Genomic DNA, 25,955 nt, shown 5'->3' with positions numbered 1-25,955 from the left:
TATAATTATGCTTTTGTTGCTTACAAGACTACACACCGCGATATTGAGTATATAATATTGAAAAAATTTCAGTTACGCGCTTAAATTTTTCCTTTTGGGATAAATTATTGAAGTGATGTTAACTTATAAAAATACGTTGGTGCATATGTATGTACTATGTATACCAGAGAATTCGTTTTTGCTTTATTTATTTATATTCTATTGTTTTTTTTTTGTTTTTTTAATAAATCTGTGAGACTGTTTTCCTTGTTGCTTATAAATTTCGTTTTTGTGGTGTACATGAATTATTATAATAACAAGCTTGCGCAGTTACATATCACACTAGAATGCTAGAAAAACATTTTTTGGAAAATTCTTTTAAGATAAATATACATAGTATGTATCTATGTATATACATACACACATACCAATCTACATATGTAGTTGAACATACAGCTTAACTATGTGTATTTATTACATTACCTTTAATTCAAAGATTGCATTATTTAATTGTGATTCGCTTCAACATATTAGCCTTAATAACAATTGCATAGAAATATCCTTTACAGTTTGACAATTACAATTGCATGTGCATTCTAGTACATATGTACATATGTATATATGTATGTACGAGTAGCTATGTAATATTATACTTCTGAAAAGTGATAGCCACGAAGTGGGCCAAGCAACTAACTCCTATCTACGAATGTTTATGGTTTATTCGGTTTCTTTCTAGACATGCACACACACATATTTAAATATACATACATGCATACGTATTTAACCTATAGAGATATTCTTTGCATTTGGATTGTAATAAGTTTCTATTTGAAAGGTGGCTTCATTGGAAACACGAAGAAGTACAAATACATCTATTGGACGTGGACGTTAGAAGAGTGCTTGCTATCTGGTTATTTTTTCAATAATATCCTTTTTCGTTAAATTACTTTTTATTTGGTATTCACTTTGTATAATCTATTCTTCTCATTTCCTGAAGTACCATTTTTTCTTTAATGACTTTTATTGCGTGGTTGCGTTTAATGCGCCTATGTTGCTTGTGTTTGTGATTGTTGTTGCTGATGTTGCGCTGTTGACTGCTCCGCGACCAAAGGTTGAACTGTAGTCGCAGGCTGTGCCTGTTGTGTTGTCGTCTGCTGTGGCTGCACCTGTGCCTGTGTTTGTTGGGCTTGTGATTGCTGTTGCTCGGGATTCTCAAAGTAGTCGGATGCATTACCACGGCAAATGGGACAGGTTCGATTTGACTAAAATGCAGAAAGATATAATTAAATTTTACTACAGATAGATCTCAGCTACTAGTTTTTTTGCAGGTAGAGGATATTAAATATCGCTACCTTAGAGTGAAAAGTTGCTAAGTCTACTTTTTATAAAAACTCATATTTTCAGCAAGAGAAATTAAAAATGCCTTGTTTCGGAAAGGATTAAGGCACTTCTTTTTTTCGCGTTCCGAAGTTCAAAAGAAGGCTCGAAAATCCGGTAAAGCCAAAATAATACGTAATATGTTATGAAAAAGTCTCACAAACAGTTTAAGCTTAAAAAATCTATATAAAAATATTAAAAATTTTTATCAACAGAATCATAATAATACATTTTTGATGCTGCTTTTTAACTTTTTTTCCAAAAATTTGTGTAAGAAAAACTTCAATAACTGCTCCAAAACTTTACCGATATAGACTTATGAGGTATCAGTGGAAAGGTATTTTCTCACCCTTTTTTATTTTTTTGCAAAAAAGAAACTCATTCACGTTCCGATTTTTTCTGTATCAAATACCAACACTTCTTATTAATTCAACATGGAATGACTTTGGTTTATCTAACCTTCCTCTTTCATACTTTGAATGAGCTTATTCGCAAAGAAATTAAAAGGATGAAATAACTTACCAATGATACTTCATAAGTTTAAATTTTTGCTGAATTATTCGAGTTTTTCTTACACCAGTCATTGAAAAAAGTTCAAAAACAGCATCAAAATCTCATTATTATGATTCCGTAGAAAATTTTTAAAAAATATTTTTATGCAAACTTTTTGAGCTTAAACTGTTTAGTCATCTGAGGTAATTTTTTTCAAAAGATATTAAAAAAACTGTTTTTATTAATAAAAAAAACTCAATTTTCGGAGGTACATATTTTCAAATCGGTCCAGCTAACGTAAATCTTAATATTTTTGCGAGATATTTTGGTGGAAGTCTTAAAATATAAAAGATTTTATAGTTCCAGTGGAAAAACAGTACCGATTTTTTTTTGTATGCAATCTAATGTACATATGTACTTTACTTACCCTTAGCCATTTGTCAACGCATTTAGCATGGAATTCGTGTGAGCAAGGTAGCACACGTAGCACTTGTCGCAACTCAAAATCGCACATACAAACAACGCAGGATGTTTGATCACCTGTGGGCGAAAATAACGGGTGAAAATGGTTTAATGGATACCTGTAGTATTTTGAATTTGTATATGGATATACATTAGGGTGGTCCAAAAACAGTAAAGTCTGAATTGTAATGCTCTGACCCTGTAGGATTGTTCTATATCGAAAAAAGTATACCCCTATTTTTTTTATTTTGAAATCAAAAAATTTTTAGAGGTTGCTCAGAGCGCTCAAAGTTTTCCATGTATTTTTATATGGAAAAAAAAACAACTTTTCGTCGAAATGGTATAGAATTCTTGAAAATCGATATTTTTCGATCGATAAACTTTGGTTATCTTCAGGAGACTTGCAATAATAATACCCAATTGTTTATTTAACCATTTTTTAATACTAACGATTTTTTATTGGTCCCCCATTGAAGTTTTCGGGGTTCTTGTGGGTTTTTGGCGGACCTATAACTTATAGTTGCGATGAAAAAATGGTTAAATAAACAATGGATTATTATTATTGGGAATCTGTTGCAGAGAAACAGAGTTCTCCGATAGAAAAATATTGAGTTTTAATAAACCTATACCATTTCTACGAAAATACGTTTTTATTCCCCATACAAAATACATGGAAAATTGGGCGCTTTGAGCGACCTCTAAATATTTTTTGATTGCATAATAAAAAAATAGGAGTATATTTTTTCAGTATAGAATAATCCTAGGGGGTGAGAGCATAAAAATTCCGACTTTACTTTTTCACGTGTATTTTTGGGCCACCCTAATATGCATATATATACATGCATATATATGTGTATTTTTTTTCGAATTATTTTTGCTCGGAAAATATGCTTCCTTTTTTGTAAAAATATGGCCACTGTTCATACATCGTTTAAAGATTATTATTGAATAGTCAATAACTCGTTTTAGTCAAATATTTCTTATTTAAATGTTGTATTTCAAACAATTTTTGACACCGAATGTAGTCACCATTATTTAAATAAAAAAAAAAAAAACATCGTCTAAAAGATTTGTCGAATGAATAAATTATAACGATGAATATTCACATCAATGATTCGAATCTTCAAAAATGGGCGCAATCTTGCCGGAGTTTGTTACTCCAAGTAAAGCTTTATCGAAGCAGAAAGTCTCAATTGTAAAGGATTTTTAGTGTCCACACAGTGAAAATTAATTTTCAAGCGAGCTACTACGGGTGGTATCGTTGGTCGAATATTCGAAAAAATGTCTTTAAAATAATTATTCTAACACACTGAAAAAATAAACATTTTGAAGCTATCAAGGGCACAGAATCGGGCTGTTAGATTGCAGTCACATTTCATTTTTAATTAATGTATGTAGGCAGGGCCGTAAAGGAAACTCCGGTCACCGTACTAAACATGTGTCGGCCCACCCTCCTCCCTTACAAAAAAAAAAAATGAAATTCGAACGTTATCACTACATACTTACTTGTTGAGTTTATGTGGGATATTAAATAATCAAATTCATCAATGTAAAATATTAGAATTTTTATCTGCCAAGTAAATTTTAGGAAAACTCTCGACCCCCACCCTCTAGTTGGGCCTTTATGTAGGTACCACATTTCAACAAAAAATCTAAATCGATTTAATCATTATAGGAATTCACCAAACTGAGCAAATGGCCTGGCACTCTGGCATTCGAAAACGTCAAAATACAAAGCATAGGGGTCTCTTTTATTTCTAAAGTTCAGAAGAACCACGATTAGATGCTTATTTTCAACTACGTGGCGCTGTGAGTCGGGTATTTTCAAAAACCAATTCTGGTGCCACGTAGCGGGGAATACACTTTACATTGCTGATAGTTCCCAAATTAAAAAAAAAAGAATAATAATAAAACAAACCAAAACTTAACAAATTCGTTTAAAAAATATGTATTAGACATTATTAGATAATGGCTCTTGATTTAACCATGCAATAAATAGTGCTTAGATTTACTTCAATTAAAAGATTATTTTCAAAACATAACCAATAGAAAATACGTTTTGTCATACAATTTTTAAAATACAAAATTTTTACTACACTCTTACTAAACTCATAGATACATTGTGGTTGTAGTAGCAGCATACAAGTTTCCCAAACAATCACTGGGACTCTCTGGGATTGGGTAAAAAAAAATACGGTTACGCGCTCACATGCAAATATTGTCCAGTCGGAACTCTGGCTTCGGAAAAGCACTTGCATTCGATTGCTGGATGTCTACTCTGACTGATTTATTATAAAATACATGGAAACTTCATACAAATCCTTAGCATAACAAGCTGTGTTCACCAGTACTTCACAACGTAATTTATGGTTTAAGCTGTAATAGTCTCGATTGGCAATGTTTGAATGAATAGCATGAAGTCCTCGACAGAAGGATAAAAGTTCTAAAATAATTATAACAAAAATTGCTACGCTAGCACAAAGGTACATATACATAGTAGACTTGACTGGTGTTATATTTTCATGTGTAAATGAAATGAATTGTATTTCTAATACGTTTATTTTTCTTCTTTTTATTGATGGCTAAATTAATACATAATAAATAAATTTTTACTTTTTTTTTGTCCATAAACATGCCGCGGTTTTATTTGTGCATGTCCAGATATTTTATTCAAATGTCCAGTTGGATGACAATTTGGATCTGGCAACCCTAACTGGGAATGATTCTGGAGTGACCTTGGTCAGATATACGAAGGCCCAACGAGAGTTGAGAACTCCACGAACTAATTCGTTGAATGAAATAGGAAATTGCATTGATCGAACGAACTAGTTCGAAATTTAAAATTAACTATTTGCTCCAGGTTGCCATTTTCAAAATATCAACGAAAAAAAGCTACATTTTAAATTATTCGTGAATATTGTAAAAGCTATAGGTTGCTAATTACATTGCCATGAATTGTTACAAAGCCTACATATAGTGAATTGCTTATAAGAAAGCTAATATTTATGTTATCTTTGAATGTTATTCTAAATAAAATGTTGTATTTTGTTGCCCGGATTCACTAAATGAACGAGAATGAACTAAATGAATTAGTTCACTTGAATGATTCGATCATCGAAATCAACTAAAAGTTCCAACGCTAGACCCTACTGCCGGGCGAACGCTCATAGGCCCACATAGAGCACGCTTTCGTATAAACCAAGTTTTATTTAAAAATCGGACTTTAAATGTTATACAGTTGTAATAGACACATTGGAATCAGGTTTCACGTATAATGTGAAGGGGGAAAGAGACACCACAATGATTTAAAAGCGTTGAAAAGCTATGTATGTGCATTAGGGTAGTCCTTAGAGAGACTGAAAAAATTAAAATTAATTTTTTTTTATCTAATACCCAATTGGTACTACTATAGTCGAAGATATCACATACAAATTTTGGTCTCGATAGGAGTCGCTGTACTGCCTGTACATAGAGGCTTTCCCAGGGTAAAGACGGAACTGTGTCTCGATAATTCTAGCGGATAAGCTAACGCATGCAACTTCAAACTGCTCAGGAGTTTACGGAAATTACAAGAGTAGAATTTCTTTATTCAAAAAATTACTTTCAGCAACCAACTTTCAGGCTGTGTATCCTTAAATAAGTTAAAGACACAAACGAAGCCACTGCATTCGATTTAATTGTTTTTACTCACCGTTATGAGTATCAGGATTGTATTTATAATTTGGCAACTGGTCGATTTCATTCCGCGCCAAGCCACGTGGCTTTGCCTCGCCCAAACGTTCGGCCAAACTAAGCAACGCCTCGTAATTTTCCGTCTCATTGGAGTCTGGAGAGTTCAACTCATGCTGATTATATGGCGAGAGCGGGAACATAGCTCTGTATGAAAAAAAAAGAACGATTTCACTTTTCTTATTTGAAATGGTGAGCGCAAATATGTATGTATATTTACAGGAAATTAAGTAAAAAGCCCGGGTTTATGATTCCCGTTGTTGTTTGAATCTGCACAGGAGTCGCTTGGTGCGGACCCAACGCCTGTGGTGGAAGCATATGCCGGTGTGGTCCATGTGGATGGTTTGCCGGCCAGAAACGAGTAATGCGACGGTGAGGTGGGAAAACACGTCTCTGTGACCAAGAAAATTAAGCACATTTTATTTGAAACTTAGCATCTATACTTTTAAAATATCTTACTTCTGTTGAGACAAGAATCGGCTGGGGCGCCGCAGACATTTGCGAGACAGCTGCGGTGGCGGTAGTGCGCAAATGATGCGCGGCTGCAGCCGCAACGGCCGACATTGAGGTTATGTGTATTGGTGCTGCCTGCAGCTGATTATGATGTGTCGGTGGCGTAGCTACAGCCGCCTGATGGCCTTGATGGGGATCCAGGTGGTGGGCGGTCGCTTGTTCGAGCGAAAGTCCGGCTACAGCGGCCGCAGCCGCACTGGCTTCTGTGCGTTGTTGCTGGGTCAAATGAGCATGTTGGTAGTTGGCTGCGGCTACTGACGCAGCTGCCATTAGAGCGGCAGCCTGTTGCGTTTGCTGTTGCTGCGCGGCTGCAGCAGCGCTCACCTGCACCTGTTGCGCCTGTGGCATCTGTATTGGAGCGCCAGCAGCAGCAGCGAAACCAGCTGTTGCGGGTGCGAATTGAGTGCTGGGATGCGTGTTGCACGCTTGAGCAGCAAACGGTTGTGTATAGATGCCGTGCAAGTGGCAAGGGGCTATTCGGGCTTGTGGCGGCGGTGCCGCGGGATAGGTGCAAATAGACGCCCAAATGGGTTCGGCATGCCGCAATGGTAGACTGACAGGAACTTGGTTGATGTCCAACATCAGTGGTGGCGGTGGGGGTGGCGCGCCCACAAGGGACGTCTGATGGTGATGGCCGGGCGACGGTGGCGGGGGCGGCGTTTGTTGAATGAAAGCATTCACTGCAGCAAGCGAATGTTCCCACGGTGAGCGCTGTTGGAGCTGTGGTTGCTGCGGCTGGTGTGGTTGTTGTTGCTGCTGTTGCTGTTGAAGTGCTGGCGGCGGCATATGTTGGCGCAAGTAATATGGCGTATGCTGTAAAGAATGCTGTGGCTGGTGATAGCTCTGGAAATGATTACTGCTGCCGGTATTGGTATTATTGTTATTGTTATTACTGCCATTGCCAGTGTTGTTTATGTGGTGACCATGCACTTGCTGTGACGGTCCAGGCTCGCGCAAGCGTGGCCGTCGTATCGGTGGACTTCCCTGCTGCATCTGAAAAAGAAGCCATAAAACAGTTAAATAGCATCTCATAGTTCCTCTCAGATATATGTACATATGTAGGCGCGCTAACCTGAGTGCGAGGCGAGCGTCGTTGCTCCCAAATTGCAGGCGGTGACTGGCTGGGCATGCGACCGGAAATGCGGCGTCTTTTGCGCGAAGGACTGTCCGATTTCAAACCGTTGGGCCCGCTGCTGAGCGAAGTGGTGGATCCTAAAGCACCAGAAGAGCCAGTCGGTCCGTCAAGTAGGCTGGCAACGCTACTGCTGCCACCTGCTAAGGCTACAGCCGAAGTTGAGGGTCCGTTGCTGTTGTAATTATTATGGTGGTGGTAATGGAAGGAGCCGGAACCACCATTCTGATGCCCGTTACGGCCATAATTATTACCATTACGCAAAGTACCGTACCCATTGCTGCTACCGGCGCCGCTGATATTCAGCTCTGCTCCTCCTCCACGTTCAGGACGATTATCATTGTGGAAGTCCCCGTTCCGGGAATGGTTGCTGTTGTTATGGCCATCAAAGTGCTGTGAAAAAATATGTAAGTAAATCGGCATGAATGTTCAAAATTGGACTGGAGTGCACAGTATTAGAGAACACACATACATACTTTAGAGTGTTGCAGAACAATAGTCAAATTTTTGTATTGTATTTTTGAAATTCTCCAGTGGGAAAATGGGAATTCATTCCATTTTTCTACCAAGAAAAGATTAACAAGTACGGCTGAACGAAAAACTACATCGCAATGTAAGCGAGCGGATGAGTGTAATTTTGAACCGTTACCACTAACGAAACAAAAAGTTTGAAAACGTTTGTTTCACGTTATCTCAACAGCTGCTGCAGCCGAATGGATGGGTGTTCGACTGCCGTGTTGTGTTGGTCACGGGCTCAAAACCTGTGGCACGGACTTCATTTTTTATTTGTATTTATTTATTTTTTTTTTTTTTTTTAATTCCATTTATAGTTTCGTAAAGCGCAATGCATACTTTCGTATGACACTCCTGTGGAGAAATTCTTGCCTTCTTTTCGTGCGTAGGTTACTTTTTGTATTCCTTTGCATTACCCTTTCCCACTGGGTCGATATCCACACCCCTATTTTTTCCTTTTCACCTAAATAACGTATGTATGTACATAATAAAATTAACAAAATTACTCTCACTTTTTTTAACTTCCAATAGCATGTTGATAACCTAAAATCACATGTACAGTGGCTCAAACAAGTGTTCATGTGTTGATTTTTTTAATATTCACAACATTTTTAAAGTAAATTTTTTTTGTAATTTTTCTACAAAATGTTATTTAAGCCTTGGCGTCATGAAGTGCAATTTTCAAGTGGCTAAAAAACCGCGTTGATTTGTAATAATTTCTTCTTTTTTTTTTTGCTGACGCATTTTCGCATTTGTTTCTATATAAGCATTAGTTTCTTATGAAATAAAATTCGGGAGACCGTTCGCAATGAATTTTGTAAAAATCCACGCTAGTTTTTGTAAATTACACTGGTTATAGTACAAAGCACCGCAAAAGCAGTCACTAAAAAAATTCCGAAAAGTCTGCGGGACTGTATGCCGATTGAAACTTACACTTCTTTAGACTAAAATTGTATGGGCTATAAAACGGCATATACAAAAATGTTGTAAATATTGTGTGTAAAGCTCTAAATTTTGTTGAATTTTTCCTAAATTTTGTATAGAGTTTGAAACTTTGATTTATATGGTTTCGACTAAAGCTTGGAACTTATTTTTGTAGGATAAAAAATTACCTTGAAAAATATTGTGAATATAAAAAGAAAAATCAACACGTGAACACTTTTTTGAGCCACTGTTACTAAGATTGAGCTCGTTTATCGCACAAATGATGTATTCATCAAGTGTGAGAAGTATGAACACATTTTCGCGCGGCGTGGGTATCTAAAAACCCCCTTCACATGACGACAGGCGCGTCTTGATAACGCGCGCTTACATTGCCTTGCATTTTGCTCAAGGTGTTCACATGTTAGCGCGCGTTAGACGCTCATCATACAGCAACAAAAACTCCAATTCGTAGATGCTCGTAAGGCCAAGGGTCAAGAAGAAATATTAAGAGGCTATGCATCGAGTCGCAAAAAAAAAAATAAAATTAGCCTCTTATGTTCTGAGACACCCTAATGTTCATTTATATAGATACATATGTTTATGCGCTAACGAAAATACTCACCATGTTATTCATACCACTGCTGGTATTGCCATTCAAATTGCCACTGTTGCTATTATTTCTTTCAAATAATCCTGAGTTAGATGCATTACTGCCGTTGCCATTGTTGTTGTTGTTGTTGTTGTTGTTATGCCGACGATTCTGCTCACCGTACTGATAGTGATTCTGTTGGTTGTGATGATTGCTGCCATAATATTCGCCATTATGGCGGTGCTGCATCATAGAGTTACCGTTACCACTAATACTGTTATTTTGATTTCCGCCAGGGCGTCGGTAATTGTTGTTGTTGTTGTTATTATTGTTATATTCACCATGACTACCACCATTATCCATGCTGCCACGACCATTATTGCTAAAGCGTAGGTGGTGTCGCAAGTGTTGCTGCTGTCCAAAATCCATAGAATTGAATGGTTGATGGTAGTTGCTGTTGTTGCTGTTGTTGCTGCTGTTGATATTGTTGTTTGTTATATTATTGGTATTATCACAAATCAAGTTGCCATCAGTCGAGTGTGTCAAAATAATGTTATTATCATTATAATTGTTGTTGTTGTTGTTGTTGTTCATTTCATTAAGAACATTCAATGTGTTGAACGGCTCCGTCGTTGGGACAGAGGAAGAGGCACGCACATCAACGACAGGCATTGAGGATGATGCCCCATGGGTTTGAGTTTCCGACGAGTTCGCAGAGATTCCAGAAGAAGAAGATGAAAAAGGAGAAGAGAATGCAAGAAGAGCGGAGGAAGTAGAAGTGGAAGGAGAACAATTAGAGATCGCAGACGCGTAAGCCGGAATGGACGGATGGCGATTTCGCGTTTTTTGCATGGACGATGACGATGTTGTTATTGTTGTTGTTGTTGTGTACAATGATGGGTTCAATATGGATGAAGTTGTTGATGCAGTTGGTAATGTTGTTGTTGTTGTTGTTGTTGTTGGTTTTGTCATCGTCCCATTTGCGGCAGGTACATTCGTTGGAGATGTTGTTGTTGTGATTTTATTGTTTATAGTATTTTTAGTTGTTCCATTAAAAATCAAATGATTTGACATTGTAGCCATTGGTGATGTCATTGTTGTTGGTGATGGAGATGTTGTTACCGATGAACAACGGGAAGACATTGAGGATGCGCCCAAAGCGCGTTGATGTTGTTGATGTTGTTGGGAGTGCGATTGTGATTGTGATTGTTGATTCGAAGGTGCAGTTTGTATCATTGTTCCAGTGGTTGTCGCCGTTGTCAATAACAACGGGTGTTGTTGTTGTTGTTGTTGTCGCCATCGTCGTTGTTGTTGCGGTTGATGGTTATTCATCGGTTGTGGTGGTGGCATCATTTGATATGGATGTGTTGGAGACAACAATGGTGGTGATGTTGGTGTTGTTGTTGTTGGTTCACGTTGAGAAATTATGTCAGTACAAGAAGTTACATTCACATCATCAGTACAGTTACAATTTTCAGTTGTTGTTCTTGTTGTAGACTTTGTAGTAGTGTTTGTGGAAATTATATTTGTATTTGTTAGCGGGAGGTGGGATTGGTGATTAGTCGGTTTATTTTGATTGTGGTTGTGATTTGGATTTTTGTTTGTGTGATGGTAATGAATTTGATTCTGATTTTGACTATGATTTTGTTGATGATGATTGCTATTGTTATTATTACTATTAAAATTATTATTGATGTGGATGTGACTATGACTTGCATGATTTGGATTTACAGTTTGGGTATGGTTGTTGTTGTGGTTGTGGTTATGATTCAGTTGGGATTGTCGATTACTGTGTTGGTAATGGTGATTTTGATTCACTTGGTTGCGAACTTGGACATAGTTTGAGTTTTGATGTGAACTAGAGCTGGCCTTGGAACTTTGATTACCCAGACTAGGACGGGTTTGTAGGTAATTATTTGAGGAACAGGAGTTGGTCAGAGGTATGTGTGAGCCGACCGCTGTTGCGCTAGTCGTAAGGGATATCTGAAGCGGTGACAACAACGCGGGAAATTTAAGGCTAGACTTCTTTTCCGGTTCTTTTAGGTGGCAATTGTTAAGTGTGGCAACATTCACTGTTGAAGGTGACAGAGGTGCAATGGTGATATTGTTCGCAAGCTCACACAAACGAGAATCGGGCGGCGGCTTGGGACTGTGGTTCGGAAAGTGAAATATACTACTTGTTGGAGACAGGGGCACTGGGGATAATAGGGAGGTTAGATTGGCAGTAGTCGCGTTGGAATAAAACGCCGGTTGTGGAGAACTAGTATTGGATGGATTGCCAGAGGATGAAGCGGATGTGGAACTACAGGCTGATGCTGAGCCAGAGCTAGAGCCTTGGTGGGTATATGGCTGGTGCGTTTGTTGTTGCGATTGGTGGTGAAAGTGATTTTGGTGGTTGTGGTTGTGGTTGTGGTGTGTTTGGCGATAATGGTGATGATGGGCTTGGCTTTGACTATTACGATGATGGTGATGATGATTACTATTACAGTTACTATTGCCATTACTACTACAATTGATAACATTATGATTAAACTGAATGTGGTTGTGGTTTTGGTGGAAGATATGACCATTGCCATTACTATGACTGTGAAGATTGTGACTGTGGTGACAATGATGGTAATTGTGGTTGTGATTTCCTTTGCTATTATTAGGACAGCTTCCACTGTTTTTATTACTTGTTTGTACATCGCTGGATTTATTACAGTTTTCATCGATTATTGGCAGATTGGTTGGTAGAATTTTTGATTGATTTGTCGATTGTTTGGATGGTTTGTTTGTTAGCGTTTAAGTCAACATACGTTTTTTTGTTATCAGTAAGATTTTTTTTTTTTAATATTGAATCAAATAAGCGGTAGGAGTAGTAGTAGTAGTAGTAGTGGTACAAAGTAGTAGTAGTAGTAGTAGTAATAGTGATGGTAGTGGTGGTAGTAGTAAAAACAGAACCCATAATATTTATTTAATGCATTTACATGTACAGTTATATGTATATATGTTGCAGCCACATATATAAATATGTATTAAATTGTTTTTTTTTTTTTTAATATTATATGAAGAAGAAAGAAAACGAAAAAAGAAAAATAATATTTTAAATGCCAAAATGCAATATTTATATATAGAAAGATTGTAATTGGTATTATTATTTACACACAAAGAAACGACTAAATAATATAATAATAATATGTAATAAAAGTAGGCAAATTGAGACAACTATTTATTTGTATTTGATGCACACTACGGTTAAACTAGAGTTACCGCTTCGTATCTAATCTGGAATTGGCTTTGCAGTTCCAACAATATTTTTCAATGCAGCTAGTACTCGGTTAAAAAAGAAGCCTTCCAATTTCGTTTTCAAATTCATCTTTAACGCACTTTCTTGTGCATCACTCAATTTTTATTACACATATTCAATACTTAAGTATTTAGTATAGTAAATAGAACTTAGATGATAACATTCTTTTCAATCTTTCTTGAAAGTAAGAAAATGCTTGCAGCGTGAAAATGGCTTTACATACTGGTTCCAAATTTTCGGTTCGCCTAGAGTAAATAGTTCGAATTTAATGCAGCCCATTCGAACTTCCAGTCCATTCGAACTAGAATTGAACTAACTACTAGTCTAAGGGTATGTACAGGGGGCGACTGTTTATGCTAAACTGATATTTGTTTTTTCCTATTGGCTTCAGAACAAAGAACAAAAATTGCCTCAAAATCGCTCCTGTTTACTGGTTCCGAAATAGTGATTTTATGTAGAAATTTGCCAGCGCTAATTCCAATGCGAACGCAATGTTAAATATGGTAGTTATTTCAATGGAAAGCGATATCCATGCATCGGGGCTAACACCCACTGAAAATATCCTCTCAATTCTTTCTGGCTATTTGGCTATCTCGGCCGATGTACGAGAAATCGCTTTGGAAATATATGTCTTTCACACTGCGACTACAAATGATTGAATAATAGAAAAATCTATTAAAATTTCGCAAAAGTTTTTTATTGAAAAAATCAAATTTAAAAAAAAAAAAAAAAATCGAAGTAATATGGATTGATTCTCCAAATTTGGTACAAACATTTCTAACAATATAGGACCTACTACTAAGTGTATATTGGAATCCTCCAACTTTCCAAAATATAAACTTGACTAAGGTTTCGCACTTTATTTACTCGTGAAAGAAATTAAGGCCACTAATAAATTTTGATGATTAAATTAACGGATACATAAAAATAAGGTTTTAAGCAGTTTAGGCGCGCATTTAAAGCGTTTTAACTAAATAATAGATTTTCATACTATTTTATTATTCAACTACCAAAAAATTATGGAAAGAATTAAATAATTTTTAAGGTCATTTCATGCCAACATTAAATAGTGGATACATTTTATTGCACTTTACCTGCTTGCATTTGCAAATTACATACTTTGGAACGGAAGAGAAACTAACATTTTTACTTTTAATTAAGAGATCACAAAACATTTTGTACAATTATTAAGTATGCATACATTTATACGCATCGGTTCACCAAAATGTGTTTAATAATGTATTTTCATTGAATAAGGTTTGTGAATTTTTGCCATAGAAGTTAATTTCAAAGCTACGAAATAAAAAATACGTATGTTCAAGAAATAGTGTGTGGATGTATGTATGTATGAATTTTTTCAATTCATTTCATATGTGAATATGTACATACATACATACATAAATATATATAAATTCCCCAGTAGCGAAAATGGTCACTGGTGACATCGTCACTAATGAGGATTTAGTGACATCGTCGCACTTGCTGTAAATCCTAAATGGCATATAGCAGACAATGTTTGTGGGGTCGCTGAACACGAATCTGAATTTCGTTTTGCTCCATCACGTCAGGATTTTTTCGTACCTCAAAACCCATGGCGGACTTTATGTGACAGAGAATACATTTCAAATATTGATGGATTTTCTTTGTTGTTGAGCTTGGTATCCCGAGGTTTTTGGACCCACTGGTTCCGAATATGAAATCAGATTTTCCAAATATGGCGGTCAAATTTTGAAAAAAAAAAACGTAATTCTTATAAGATTTGGCACCTTATAAAGGTCGCCGTGTTTTTTGTAGTTATAAAATAAATTCCGACGTGGTGGATCGAAACGGACTTCAGATTCGTGTTCCGCGACTCTATTCGATTTGTTTTTGCAGTCCTGTGTGATTGTTATTTATTTTTTTTTTTTTACATTACCGAGCTTGAAGTCTGAGTTTCCATTTTTTACTTATGTTTTAAGGTTCAAAGAATAAGGTGAAATCGGTTAATGTCGAATATCAAAAGTTCTAGAGATAGGACCATATACATATGTATATGAATGTAAGTACATAGTAAGTATGAAGAGATTGTTGTACTCGTAACAAACATATATGAATATGTACAGGGTGTCCTAGACCACAGGTTTACCCCTCTAAAATGTAGGAAAATGTTTTTTTATTGAAAACCGCAAAAATTTTACCTACTAAATCGGGGATGCTCTATCTTTTGGTGCTATTGCCGACTTCCGGCTTCGACTGGTTTCGACCGGAAGTGGGTTAAACTGACCGGAAGTACTGATTTGGATTCTAAGGATACAAATACGTAATTTTCGTTTGAAACTTTTTTCTAGGAAGTGCCTTTTTCAACCTCTAAATGACATTTGAACTTTAACTCGTCCTTTTTTAAATGGTATACGGATGGTCTAGGACACTCTGTATAATTAAACATACGTTCCGAAAACGTGGAATGCCAATTGGAATGGTTAGTTAGTCAGTGATATATATATATAGAAAAACTTTTGTTATAAGTACTTTAAATTAAGGCGTAATGAAAAGCAAAAACAACAACGTACTATGGAAGTATGTATGTACATACATACATATGGGTGTTTCCATGGTGTCGGACGTGACATTCGTACGACTTTAGAGTTAAATAAATTATACGAAAACCGAAGTCACTTGTAAAAAAAATGTGCCGTTGTGTAGCTTTTATATCGTCCATTGGTTGACAAAAAAATTAGGTGCGCTAGCCACACTGACGTCGAGAAAATCGATAAAAAGGAGGGCACAACGGACGTGACATAAAAAGAAGTGATTTCAGAGCGCATGTAAAAAATAAGCAAAACTCAGCGAATCCTTTAAGGTTTTCCTTTACTAAACATTCTTTAAATGAAGTCAAATTATGGACCCTTACAACCAATTCATTCTTAATCAGAAGCAATTCGTTGTTGATTTAATTTTGAATTAAAATTTGATAATGGGTGTGACATATCGGAATATTTTTACTAGTACCACATACTATATTTAAATTTTTATTTAATTTTTTTAGTTCTTCTCTCCATTGTTTCGTGTTTTCATAACCTTTTTTCGCCATCTGAATGCGAAATTTAAATTTATAAAGCCGTTTGAATTCCTTTACTTGCATTGTCGGTTAACATTTTTATGGAAACACCCATATTTATGTACTTGAAAAAATCACTGAAGTGAGTTATAACTACAACTATGAAGACTTTCACATTTCACATTTCTCATTTCACTATCACTTAATATACGTATTTATATTTGTATTTTTGTTTACCAAAAGCGTGCTTTTTATGTAGAAATACCAAGGAAACATACAATATATAAGTAAATATTTATTAAAATATTAAAATACATACAAACTTTTCGTTTGTCGTTTATTATTATATAAATTCATTTCATTTAGATTCAGTTATTTGTGAGTCAATGCTATGTAATTTGCGAACAATAAACGTTAATTCATACATACACACTTACTTATTTACGAATGGTGATTAGAAAAAAATATGTTGTATGTATTATTCTTCATAAGTAGTATTTAGCAATGGTTCGAGTACAAAATGAAAATTATTGCTGGAGATGGATGGATAAAATATAAATTGTAGTTTGTAAATACGCAAATACATTGGAAAAAGTTCAAAGCCGCAGTGTGCAAGAAACGCAAATAAACGCTTAAGCCTGAGCTAATCGATTTCATAAGTTTATTACAATTACATATTTATACGCACATAGTACATAGTCACCATTAACGCACCGTAAATATTCTACGAAAAGAGTGTGTGTCTATAATACGAACACATACATACAAATTTAGGCCATTTCACTAAAAGCAAAAACATTCAAATAATGAAACACAACTTTTGGACAAAAAATCTGCAAATTTCGTGAACAATCAATGAGCTCAGTCGGAAAATGCCATACGGAATATGTTTATTTATTTATATGTACATACGTACGTAAACGTTATGTGTATTTTAAAATATATGTATGAATATATATAGTTATCTATATACATAATGTGTAAGTTTATATAAATGTTTTTATACTATTTAAATAAATTACAAACTATTTGGATAAAGAGGAAATTTTGTAAATATTGTTTGCGATTTTTCACAACATTGCACTTTTTTTTATTCAACCATTTATCAACCCAAGAAATTTAATAATTATCATTTCAACAAAACACTAATGTACATATGTATGTATGTGTGTGTGTGTGTAATTAGCTGAGGTAGCGCGCGATATATAAAATTAAATTAATAAAAATAAAATTGCTCTAAATTATGAAAATCAGTGTGAGCATAAAAATATGTGTGTGTGTGTGTAACTCGATACAGACTAGTAAAGCACAAGAAATCTAAATGTGTGTGTGCCAAGGAACGTTGCTCTCGTTACATCGCAACAGAGTGTCTAATTTATCTAATTTTCTAAAAAAAAGACTTATTTTTCTTTAATTTTTTTTTTTTATGTATAAGTAAATACTTTAAAATATCATTTGCGGAAAATTTTAATAATAAATAGTTAAAACAACACACACATTTAGACTCTTCTTGAAGCCAGTAAACAAATATTAACATTCAAAAAGTGGCGTTTTTTTTTCAATATAAAAAGTAGGGGAATGTATATATGGATGGGGTTATTTGCTGCCGTATGAGTGTGGTACATTTATTAATTGCAACAAATGGAACTTCGGAAAAGGTTGTACTTGCATTTGATTTTTAAGTTTTTCATTGAGATTTATATAGGTTTGGAACTATAATTAGAATATCGATTCGCATGTAGTGGGAAATTAATATTTGAATTTCGTTTAATTTCAGCACAATAATGGCACTGAGCGAACGCAAGACGACATTACTTATTTTATGTAGTTGCTATGGATTTATGAATGTAAGTAATGGATGTGTGGAAAGATACGAAAGATGCAGGAAAAGCACGGTGTCAAAGTTCTACAAGCAATCACAAAAAAAAATAACGGCATAACCTTTTTATGCTTTGAACCTCAATCAAGTGGAGAGTGTGGACCATATATATATGTATGTATCTATTATTATACTCTACATACAACTGGGGTATTTAGCTAAACGTGTCAATATACAAAACGTGTAAATTTAATAGTTTACACATAGTGTTACATGAACGAACCTAGTAAAGACCAAATAAATTGAATTGTGAATAGTTTTGACTCCAACTTCTTTCTGCGTTTGTGGCCTTCGGTTAAGAACGAATTTATGTCTCTCGATTGTTACTTGACTGAATCATTAAAAGCTTTCTGAGGAGGCGATTTCTAAACTGTGTTCCCTTTTTCAATAAACTCCAATCAATTGCAGTGAGGATATTGAGTCAGCGACGAAAATATTGACATCGAAGATGTTTAGAGTCTACGAAAAATTCTCTTCCTCATTGACTGAGGACTAAACGAACATCTGGGTACGAGTATAAAAGAAGAAGTTGGTAACTTCGAAGGAATTAAGTACACTAAAGTACTGATTGGACTGTAGGCGTAATCCTGCACTTGTAGCTTCATTTCGGCCCTTTCCTCTAATGGAAAGCAATTTAGAAATTTTCGCGACTTCCTAATGGTGATTTCGTTTCTTCCAAAAAATTTAGCCCGTCCACGGTGCAAAATGTGTTTGATGTATACTCAACCCTGTACAAAAGAGGGCATGTTTTTACTCTCTTGTCGTGGTAAAAGCTCAGTTAGTCCAGACTTAATTTAAGTATGTAACTTAACTGAATATTTTGGCCAACCTGTCATATGAGAAACTGTGTTGGCGGTTAGTTAAAACTTAACTTACCGTAATCAACTTAAGAATCTGTAGATTTTAGATTCTTAAGTTTCGGCCTTACGGAAATTGAGAGCGCTGAGAGAATCAGGCTTGCCAGACTCTCGTTTTTGTATTTCTTAAAAATAAATGGACGCGAACATTTTTGTTTTCATGTTTTTTTTTTTTGATGTGGCATTTTAGGCGGCGAATTGTTAAACAGTTGAAAAAGAAAATACAAAAACAAAGTATTTCCGCTCTTGGCTTAAGTTGACGTGTTGATTAATCATTGATGATTTCTTATGCTAAGTCTACCCCTACTGATGTCTATTTACTAGCTTGGCGGAAAGGCGCTGGCTACTAAAAAAGCTTGGTGTGGAGTTCTAACAGCTTGCCCATTTTGGTCTTGCGAAATTAAATTTAAAAAAACACACTGAACATTACAATTTCGATGCAAATTTATTTCATAATTAAATCTGGACTATACTATATACATATGTACGTAGAACGAATATCGATCCATTGCCCTCCGAGGAACCGTTTACAGGACCTAATACTTTTAAGGTAATTTTCGATGACTTTTTCATTCAACTCTGGTAAAATCTTGGCTACAAGTTGATAAGTTTGGCCTTCAATTGATCCAAATTTGTGTTATTGTTAGCAGCGCTGAACATCTGAAAAGCCTAAGGGCAATTTTCTCAATAAAGAGTGAAACCCCCATCCGACATTTAACTCTGATTTTCAAAATAAACAAATATGGCCTTATTCATAAAAAATAAAAAAGATAAACCTTTTATAAAGCTACTTTATTTTTTATGAATAAGGCCAGTAGTCTTAAGTGCCTCTTTTGTGATCTAAATCCTCAGTTTTATGTATATAATGAAATTTTACAATCACAACGGCATTATATGTACACATATTTGTATGACGCTAAAAGCTAAAGCTCTTCAAGTTCCATGCGGGAACTCCACCAAACCACAAAGACGAAACGACAATAAAAATAAGTTAATGAGAACAATTTTTTTTGTACGAGAATAAAATTTTACTGCAGGTACTGTATATCGTAAAATTGCCACTTTGTTAGTAGAAAATTAGCAACTCTGGTACGAACTAATCTACCACAAAGAAACCGACAAAAACAGGTATGTATGGTATGGTATGTATGTAACTATGTTGAGCCTATACATCATGCTTTAAAAATTGGCATTATTTCACATTTGTATGTATACATACATACAAATACATGGCCATACATATTTATATATTAATTAATTTATTTATACATAAGTATGTTTGTATATACTATTTATTTGAACGTTGTATGCATTAAATGTATGTATAAGTGATAAAACATCTTTGGCCGGGAAGAAGCGTACTAATATTACAATACAAGAACCCACAACATAGTTAATTAATTAAAGCCTTAAGTGTGAAAATAAACAAATATATGAAAGTACAGCATTTAGTTTTCAATCTTCAATATATTTTATATGTATTTGTATTTTAGTATTACTTAGCTGTTTTTGAAAAAGGAAAGCAGTATAATGCAGAATACAAACTACACAATTGCTGCCATTGATTTTCATAGGGTTTTTCTTGATTTTTAGCCAACAAGCAGTGGTCATTACATACATAAAACAAATAATAGATATATTTTGTATTTGTTTGCGTTTTGTTTCTTTGTTTTTTCTTTGCTTTTAATTAAACTGTATATAAAAACTACTTGAAAATTTGAAAAGATTTGCTTTCGCTTGCGCTACAAACGACAAGGAGTTGAAGGAAAATGAACTCACGGATACAAACATATGTAATTATCACGTTTCATGTGCTTTTCATGCATTTTCTCAATATACATACGTATACGTAGACGAATATACTATGTAGCAAGGTGGTGCGACCAGTGTTTTAGGTGGGTAGAAATCAAATAAAGGAAGTTGTTATTACGTTTCAAGATGATCGCCTCGATGTAATCCGTTTGAATCAGATGTATGTTTGTATGAAGATGTATGTGTGTATATAAGAATTTAGTGTATTTATTTTAAGATATATATATGGGGTATTCCATGAGTAAGTGAACCTTTGTGTCCAAATATAAAGAGAATTATCAAATCAGTACTCAATAACCGAAATTAACGTAAATTCGAATAAACAATTTTGTTTATTATTAATTTATTACACTAGATAGAAGTACATGCAAAACGTGAACATAAGAAAACTAATTTAATACGAGTATACATTTTTAAAATTAAGTGTTTTTAACATAATTATTATTTTTTAAATGCTGAATCTTACTTCGTCCCAAAAAATTACTTAAGATTGCTTAGAAGAAAATTAAGCGTTTCGGTTATATTACAGATTGAACAAACAATGATTGTCTATGTGCAACATGTTACAAAATAGTGTTTGAAACTTCGTATTTCTTAGTTACTACTTTTGGGTTTTTTCCCCAAAATTTCATAACTAGACTGTATTTTTAATATATATATATATACCTACATATTTAATTTCTTTTTAATTTTCTAAGTGCTAACTTGAAAGTTTTTCAAATATTTTATAGTGTTCCGTCATTTATAAATTGATTTCTAATAGTGCAGCCTTACAACTTCATCGAAATCTATAATGGTAGAGTACTTTATATTTAAATTTAAAAAAGAATTACAATTTTTTCGTTCAAATGTCCCTCCCGTGACTTTGGAATACCCCATATATGTACATAAATTAATAACCAAATGAAGCGATTCATCATAATACTTTTTTGCTTGCTCCCATTATTACCACCAATTCAAATTAGAAAATAGTAATAGAAATTATAGTGTAAAACAAAAATGACCAGGATGAATGTATTTACCCAAGCGGTAAGTAACAACCATGCAGTTTTCTACAGCTTTTGCCGTATATGAAAATCGGGAAGCACGTTGAGCAAGTTTTGAGCAGCCAGAAAGGCACTACGTCATTAAGTTCGGCCATTAGAAATTCGAGAAAAGCAAAACTCGCTCCTTCTAATGTATGGAAAACAATGGAAACAAACAAGTTTAGGTGAAGCTTTTCAAAATGGTCTCACAGACCACAATGAGAGTTAAAGAGTTAAACGTGAAAGCTTTATGTGGATCTAATCGCTTTCGGCCAGTAATTTAAAGCGAAATCGAATGTGAAACTTTATCAAACTGGACCTATCTGTTCTTAGAAACCTCTTTTCAAATATAATTTTCAAATTGCGCTCATTGCGCCGAGAAGCGAATTAAAAAAAAAAAGTTTTCGCATTTATTTATAAAACCTTCTTTAATCTTTCTGAAGAAGTAAAAAATTGCACTTCGCAGTTCCCGCTTATGTATATGTACATACGTATGTGCAATAGGGTGGTCCAAAAATGCATGTGTACAAGTAAAGTCGGAATTTTTATTCTCCCACCCCCTTAGGATTGTTCTATACTGAAAAATTAAAAAATATTTAGAGGTCGATCAAAGCGCTCAATGTTTTCCATGTGTTTCTTATGGAAAAAACACCCTTCATAGGAATGGTATAGAATTCTTGAAAATCAATATTTTTCGATCGGAAAACTTTATTTCTCTTCAGGAGACTCCCAATAATAATACCTAATTATAAATTAGAAAATCTTTAGTATTAAAAAATGGTTAAATAAACAATTGGGTATTGTTATTGGAAGTCTCGTGCAGAGAACCAGAATTTTCCGATCGAAAAATATTGATTTTCAAGAATTCTATACCATTTCAATGAAAAGCTGTTTTTGTTCATGTAAAATACATGGAAAGCTTTGAGGGACCTATAAATATTTTTTGATTTCAAAAAAAGAGGGGTATATTTTTTTCGACATAGAACAATCCTAGAGGCTGGGAGCATTAAAATTCCAACATAACTTTATTTGGACCACCCTAATGTGCAAACATATGGAAGTCCCCGCCACTCCCTTTCGCTTGCTAGTATTTCCAATATAATAATGGTATGTTTTCACCGCTTTTTTGATCTACTCTTAAATGTATGTATTTAAAGCGCCATACATATTTTTTGATACAAAAAGGAATTTATTTTAGTCGATTTTGAATGTCCATACTCAATATGTATTTGTGCACGTGCGGCTTTGAACAATTAATTTAGCGAATATGTACATATGTATGTATGTAGCTTTATGGGACGTGGCCATTTTTGGCGGTGGATATAAGCGGGAAGTACAGTACGAAGGAGCTGGAGCTGAGCTTTATTACCTATCCCGTGGTAATTTTGTTAATTTTAATAATAATTCCTTTATACATTATTTTTACACAATGTTACTTAAAAACTTTTACAAATGTTTGCATTATTTGTTATGCTCATGGTGAAACAAATGGCGAATGTTCAAGTAGATATTATGTGGATTTGTGTGTGTAAGTGTGGAGGACGTTTGTCTGTGGTTTTAGTATTTCTACTTGATGGATATTCTACGTACAACGATCGTTATGGACCTATGTATGTATGTAAATTGATGAACCTATGTTTTTATGTACGACTGTCTCAATAAATGACAATTCGACGTAAATTAAAAAAAAAAATAAAATAGACATGTGAAAGTAAATGGGAAGGTCGAAAGCAAGGAGACTGACGATATGTATGATGCTTTTGGTGTAGCTTATAAAATAATAAATTACAGAACGCACGGAAATGAAACGTATCCATTATATACTCGTACATATGCATACACAGGTACATACATATATGGGAGGTTCCGTGTGTTTGGTTTGTTTAAAATTTTTAGCGTTGATGGATAAACATAAATAATAAATAATAAATAAATTTGAAATTTGTGCTTGATTAGTGCATTTTTAAAAACTTTAGAGCGCAAAAACAAACACAAATCGATTTAATAGTTTTCCAAATATCTCGAGAACGGAGCGAGGAAAAAATTAAAACAAAATCACACATACACAAATCAAAACTGTCTATGAAAATAAATATTTATGTTTAACCATAACCCTAAAAATTTGAAACTAATCAAACATATGAAGTGTGAACCCCGTCCATATTGGTATGGAACGCCCCATATACTTACGTATGTATGTATTTGTAATATTTTTTTTTTTTTTTTTCATTGTACGTAAAGGCTCAGTTATGCATACTTGGCATCATTGCATGAAAGTTGTCACATAAATAAGGAATCTGTTAAATGTTACCCAACGCACAGCATTACATATCTAAAAGTCTGTTGATTTTTGATTTTTACGTAGAATGACATGTTATGCAGTGCAGTGCAAAGTATGCATAACTGAGCCTTTAAGGTGGATTCATCGTTTTAGTTTTAAACTAAAAGTTGAAGTCGAGTTAACAACCCAAAAGCGTTCAGAATTCTTCTCAGTTGCTCTCCCAGAGAGAGAAACGACAACACGACAATCACATGGAAAAAAAGTTCTGAACTAGAAGGATGAATCCGCCTTAAATATGTATACATATGTATATGTTCGTATGTCACACTTTTCATTTCCGTCTGAGGTGAGGTATTTCAATAAGGTTTTACAGACTTTTTTTTTAATTTGATAGCAAAAGTTAACGGTTTTATTAATTACAAAATTCACCCTTTAACCTAAAGCATTACGTTTGTGGTATATCGGATTATTTGAACTGTACTTCAAAATAATTTTGGTATCTTCGTTAGTGGATGGAAGGGCAGGGTGGGGGTGGATTTTGAGGTAAAGGTGAGTGGTGGTTGTGGATATGGAAGTAGAGCTATTCGTTGGGGCCGAATTGGCTTGGGTTGGACGTCCGATTGGATTGGGACTACAGTGGAAGTGTGGTAATGTGTAGGGACTTGGGAATTGGGGTTACATATATATATTATATATGTTTAATCTTTATTTATAAATGCATAATAATACTTCATAATTTGGATGTGTGTGTAAGCGTTGATAACGTAAACAAGGCAATCTTACCCAAGAGCACTCCAGCTGTCCACATTGTTGTCTTTATTGTTGTACCACTGTCCACCATTACCTAAGGAGCCCCCTGTGGAACCCAAGGCGAGACCGCCGACACCACTACCGCTGCCGCCGCCGCCGCCGCCATTACCGTTGCCGTTACCTATGCGTGATTGCGTGTGCGCGTGAGCGTGACCATGCAGCTGTTGTTGTTGTTGTTGTTGTTGTTGCTGTTGTAACAGGTGATGCGAATGATGGTGCGGGGAGAATAACATACGACTGCGATGATTGCGAGACGGTGCGTTACGCGAGAAAGGACGTCGCGTTGCGCCCGTGTGATTAGGATTCAACATGGCGGCAAAATATGTCTCTTATCTCTTAGTACGCGATCGTTTCTCTTCTGTATATCGTTTGAAAGTACAGTGAACAGAGTACTGCAGAGGCTGACCTTAATTCAATTGATGCAGTGCTGAAGATCACTGCTCGTCTTGAGGGTTGGTTGAATGAAGCCTGGCTGGTTGGTTGAGTGGTTGTTGGCCTGGATTTTTAGTTGGGTATTATTCACAATCTTCACTAGCTGAAAATAAGTAAAGAGAATAGAATATGTTGTACTTTGCAGAATCGAAACCTGTGCAGCTAGATACGATCGTATTTATATGTACGTTTTAGTTTGTATGAACGCATGGCAATGTGTAAGAGAGAAACATATCAGCGTAAACGCTCGACTTCCAGTCACCATTACGGCTAATTGAAATTTTAATGAAGTCAGTAAATTTTATCAAGCCCTACTCTTATTTTCAAATTTGCCTTCTGAACTACTGATTAATTTTAACAAAGCGCGAGACTAATCCTCCTCTCGAACATACAGTACGTCCGTACAAATAAATGCCAAGAGTTTAGATTTTCAACGAAAAAAAAAAAAATTACTTTTGTAAAAAAATACCTATTTGTTTAGTAAAATGCCATGCGTAAATATGAGTATGTAAGTTTTATAGTTTTGGACTAAATCATTCTACAACTAAGCATGTAACTATTTGAAAAGCTTTTGAATGAGTACAAAAGGTACATATGTATGTATGTGTAGGGGTTTATGTAGATATGTATTGTGGATTTGCAAACAGTGAGTACCATAAAATTATCTTACCAAAGATCCAAAATTATGCATGAAAAGGCAGAGAGAACACGCAAAGGCCGACCAAAAAGCGTGCAAATGCTGAATAACAGTAGATACATAAGTACAAGTAATTGAAATATTATTTATATATATATATACACATATAATTATGTACATATGTAT

The 25,955-nt window shown here is 34.8% G+C and overlaps 1 protein-coding gene across 1 annotated transcript; it reads right to left on the bottom strand.

The window, feature by feature from the left end:
- Positions 1-215: 215 nt before the first annotated feature.
- Positions 216-25,955, bottom strand: LOC108371292 (probable cyclin-dependent serine/threonine-protein kinase DDB_G0292550). Its single transcript, XM_017626822.1, has 9 exons — positions 25,803-25,955; positions 24,674-25,235; positions 9,744-12,399; positions 7,625-8,077; positions 6,499-7,545; positions 6,260-6,432; positions 6,002-6,186; positions 2,276-2,388; positions 216-1,241 (listed from the first exon to the last, which is right to left on the bottom strand). Exons 2-9 carry the CDS (start codon positions 25,009-25,011, stop codon positions 1,026-1,028), a joined length of 5,181 nt encoding a protein of 1,726 aa, XP_017482311.1. The 5' UTR covers positions 25,012-25,235; positions 25,803-25,955; the 3' UTR covers positions 216-1,025.

The sequence above is a fragment of the Rhagoletis zephyria genome, unplaced genomic scaffold (assembly GCF_001687245.7).
Source record: "Rhagoletis zephyria isolate East Lansing unplaced genomic scaffold, Rhagoletis_zephyria_1.1 Rzeph_scaffold_04864, whole genome shotgun sequence".
Taxonomy (NCBI): Eukaryota; Metazoa; Arthropoda; class Insecta; order Diptera; family Tephritidae; genus Rhagoletis; species Rhagoletis zephyria.
Note: the sequence above shows the minus strand (reverse complement) of the source record. Positions and strands in the feature narration are given on the sequence as shown.

Coding starts and splice junctions, on each gene's coding strand:
- LOC108371292 (XM_017626822.1), bottom strand. CDS start 25,011: ATGTTGAATCCTAATCACACGGGCGCAACGCGACGTCCTTTCTCGCGT. Junction 8,078..9,743: donor GCAGTGGTATGAATAACATG/GTGAGTATTTTC, acceptor ATTTTTTCACAG/CACTTTGATGGCCATAACAA. Junction 6,433..6,498: donor CGATTCTTGTCTCAACAGAA/GTAAGATATTTT, acceptor TCTTGGTCACAG/AGACGTGTTTTCCCACCTCA.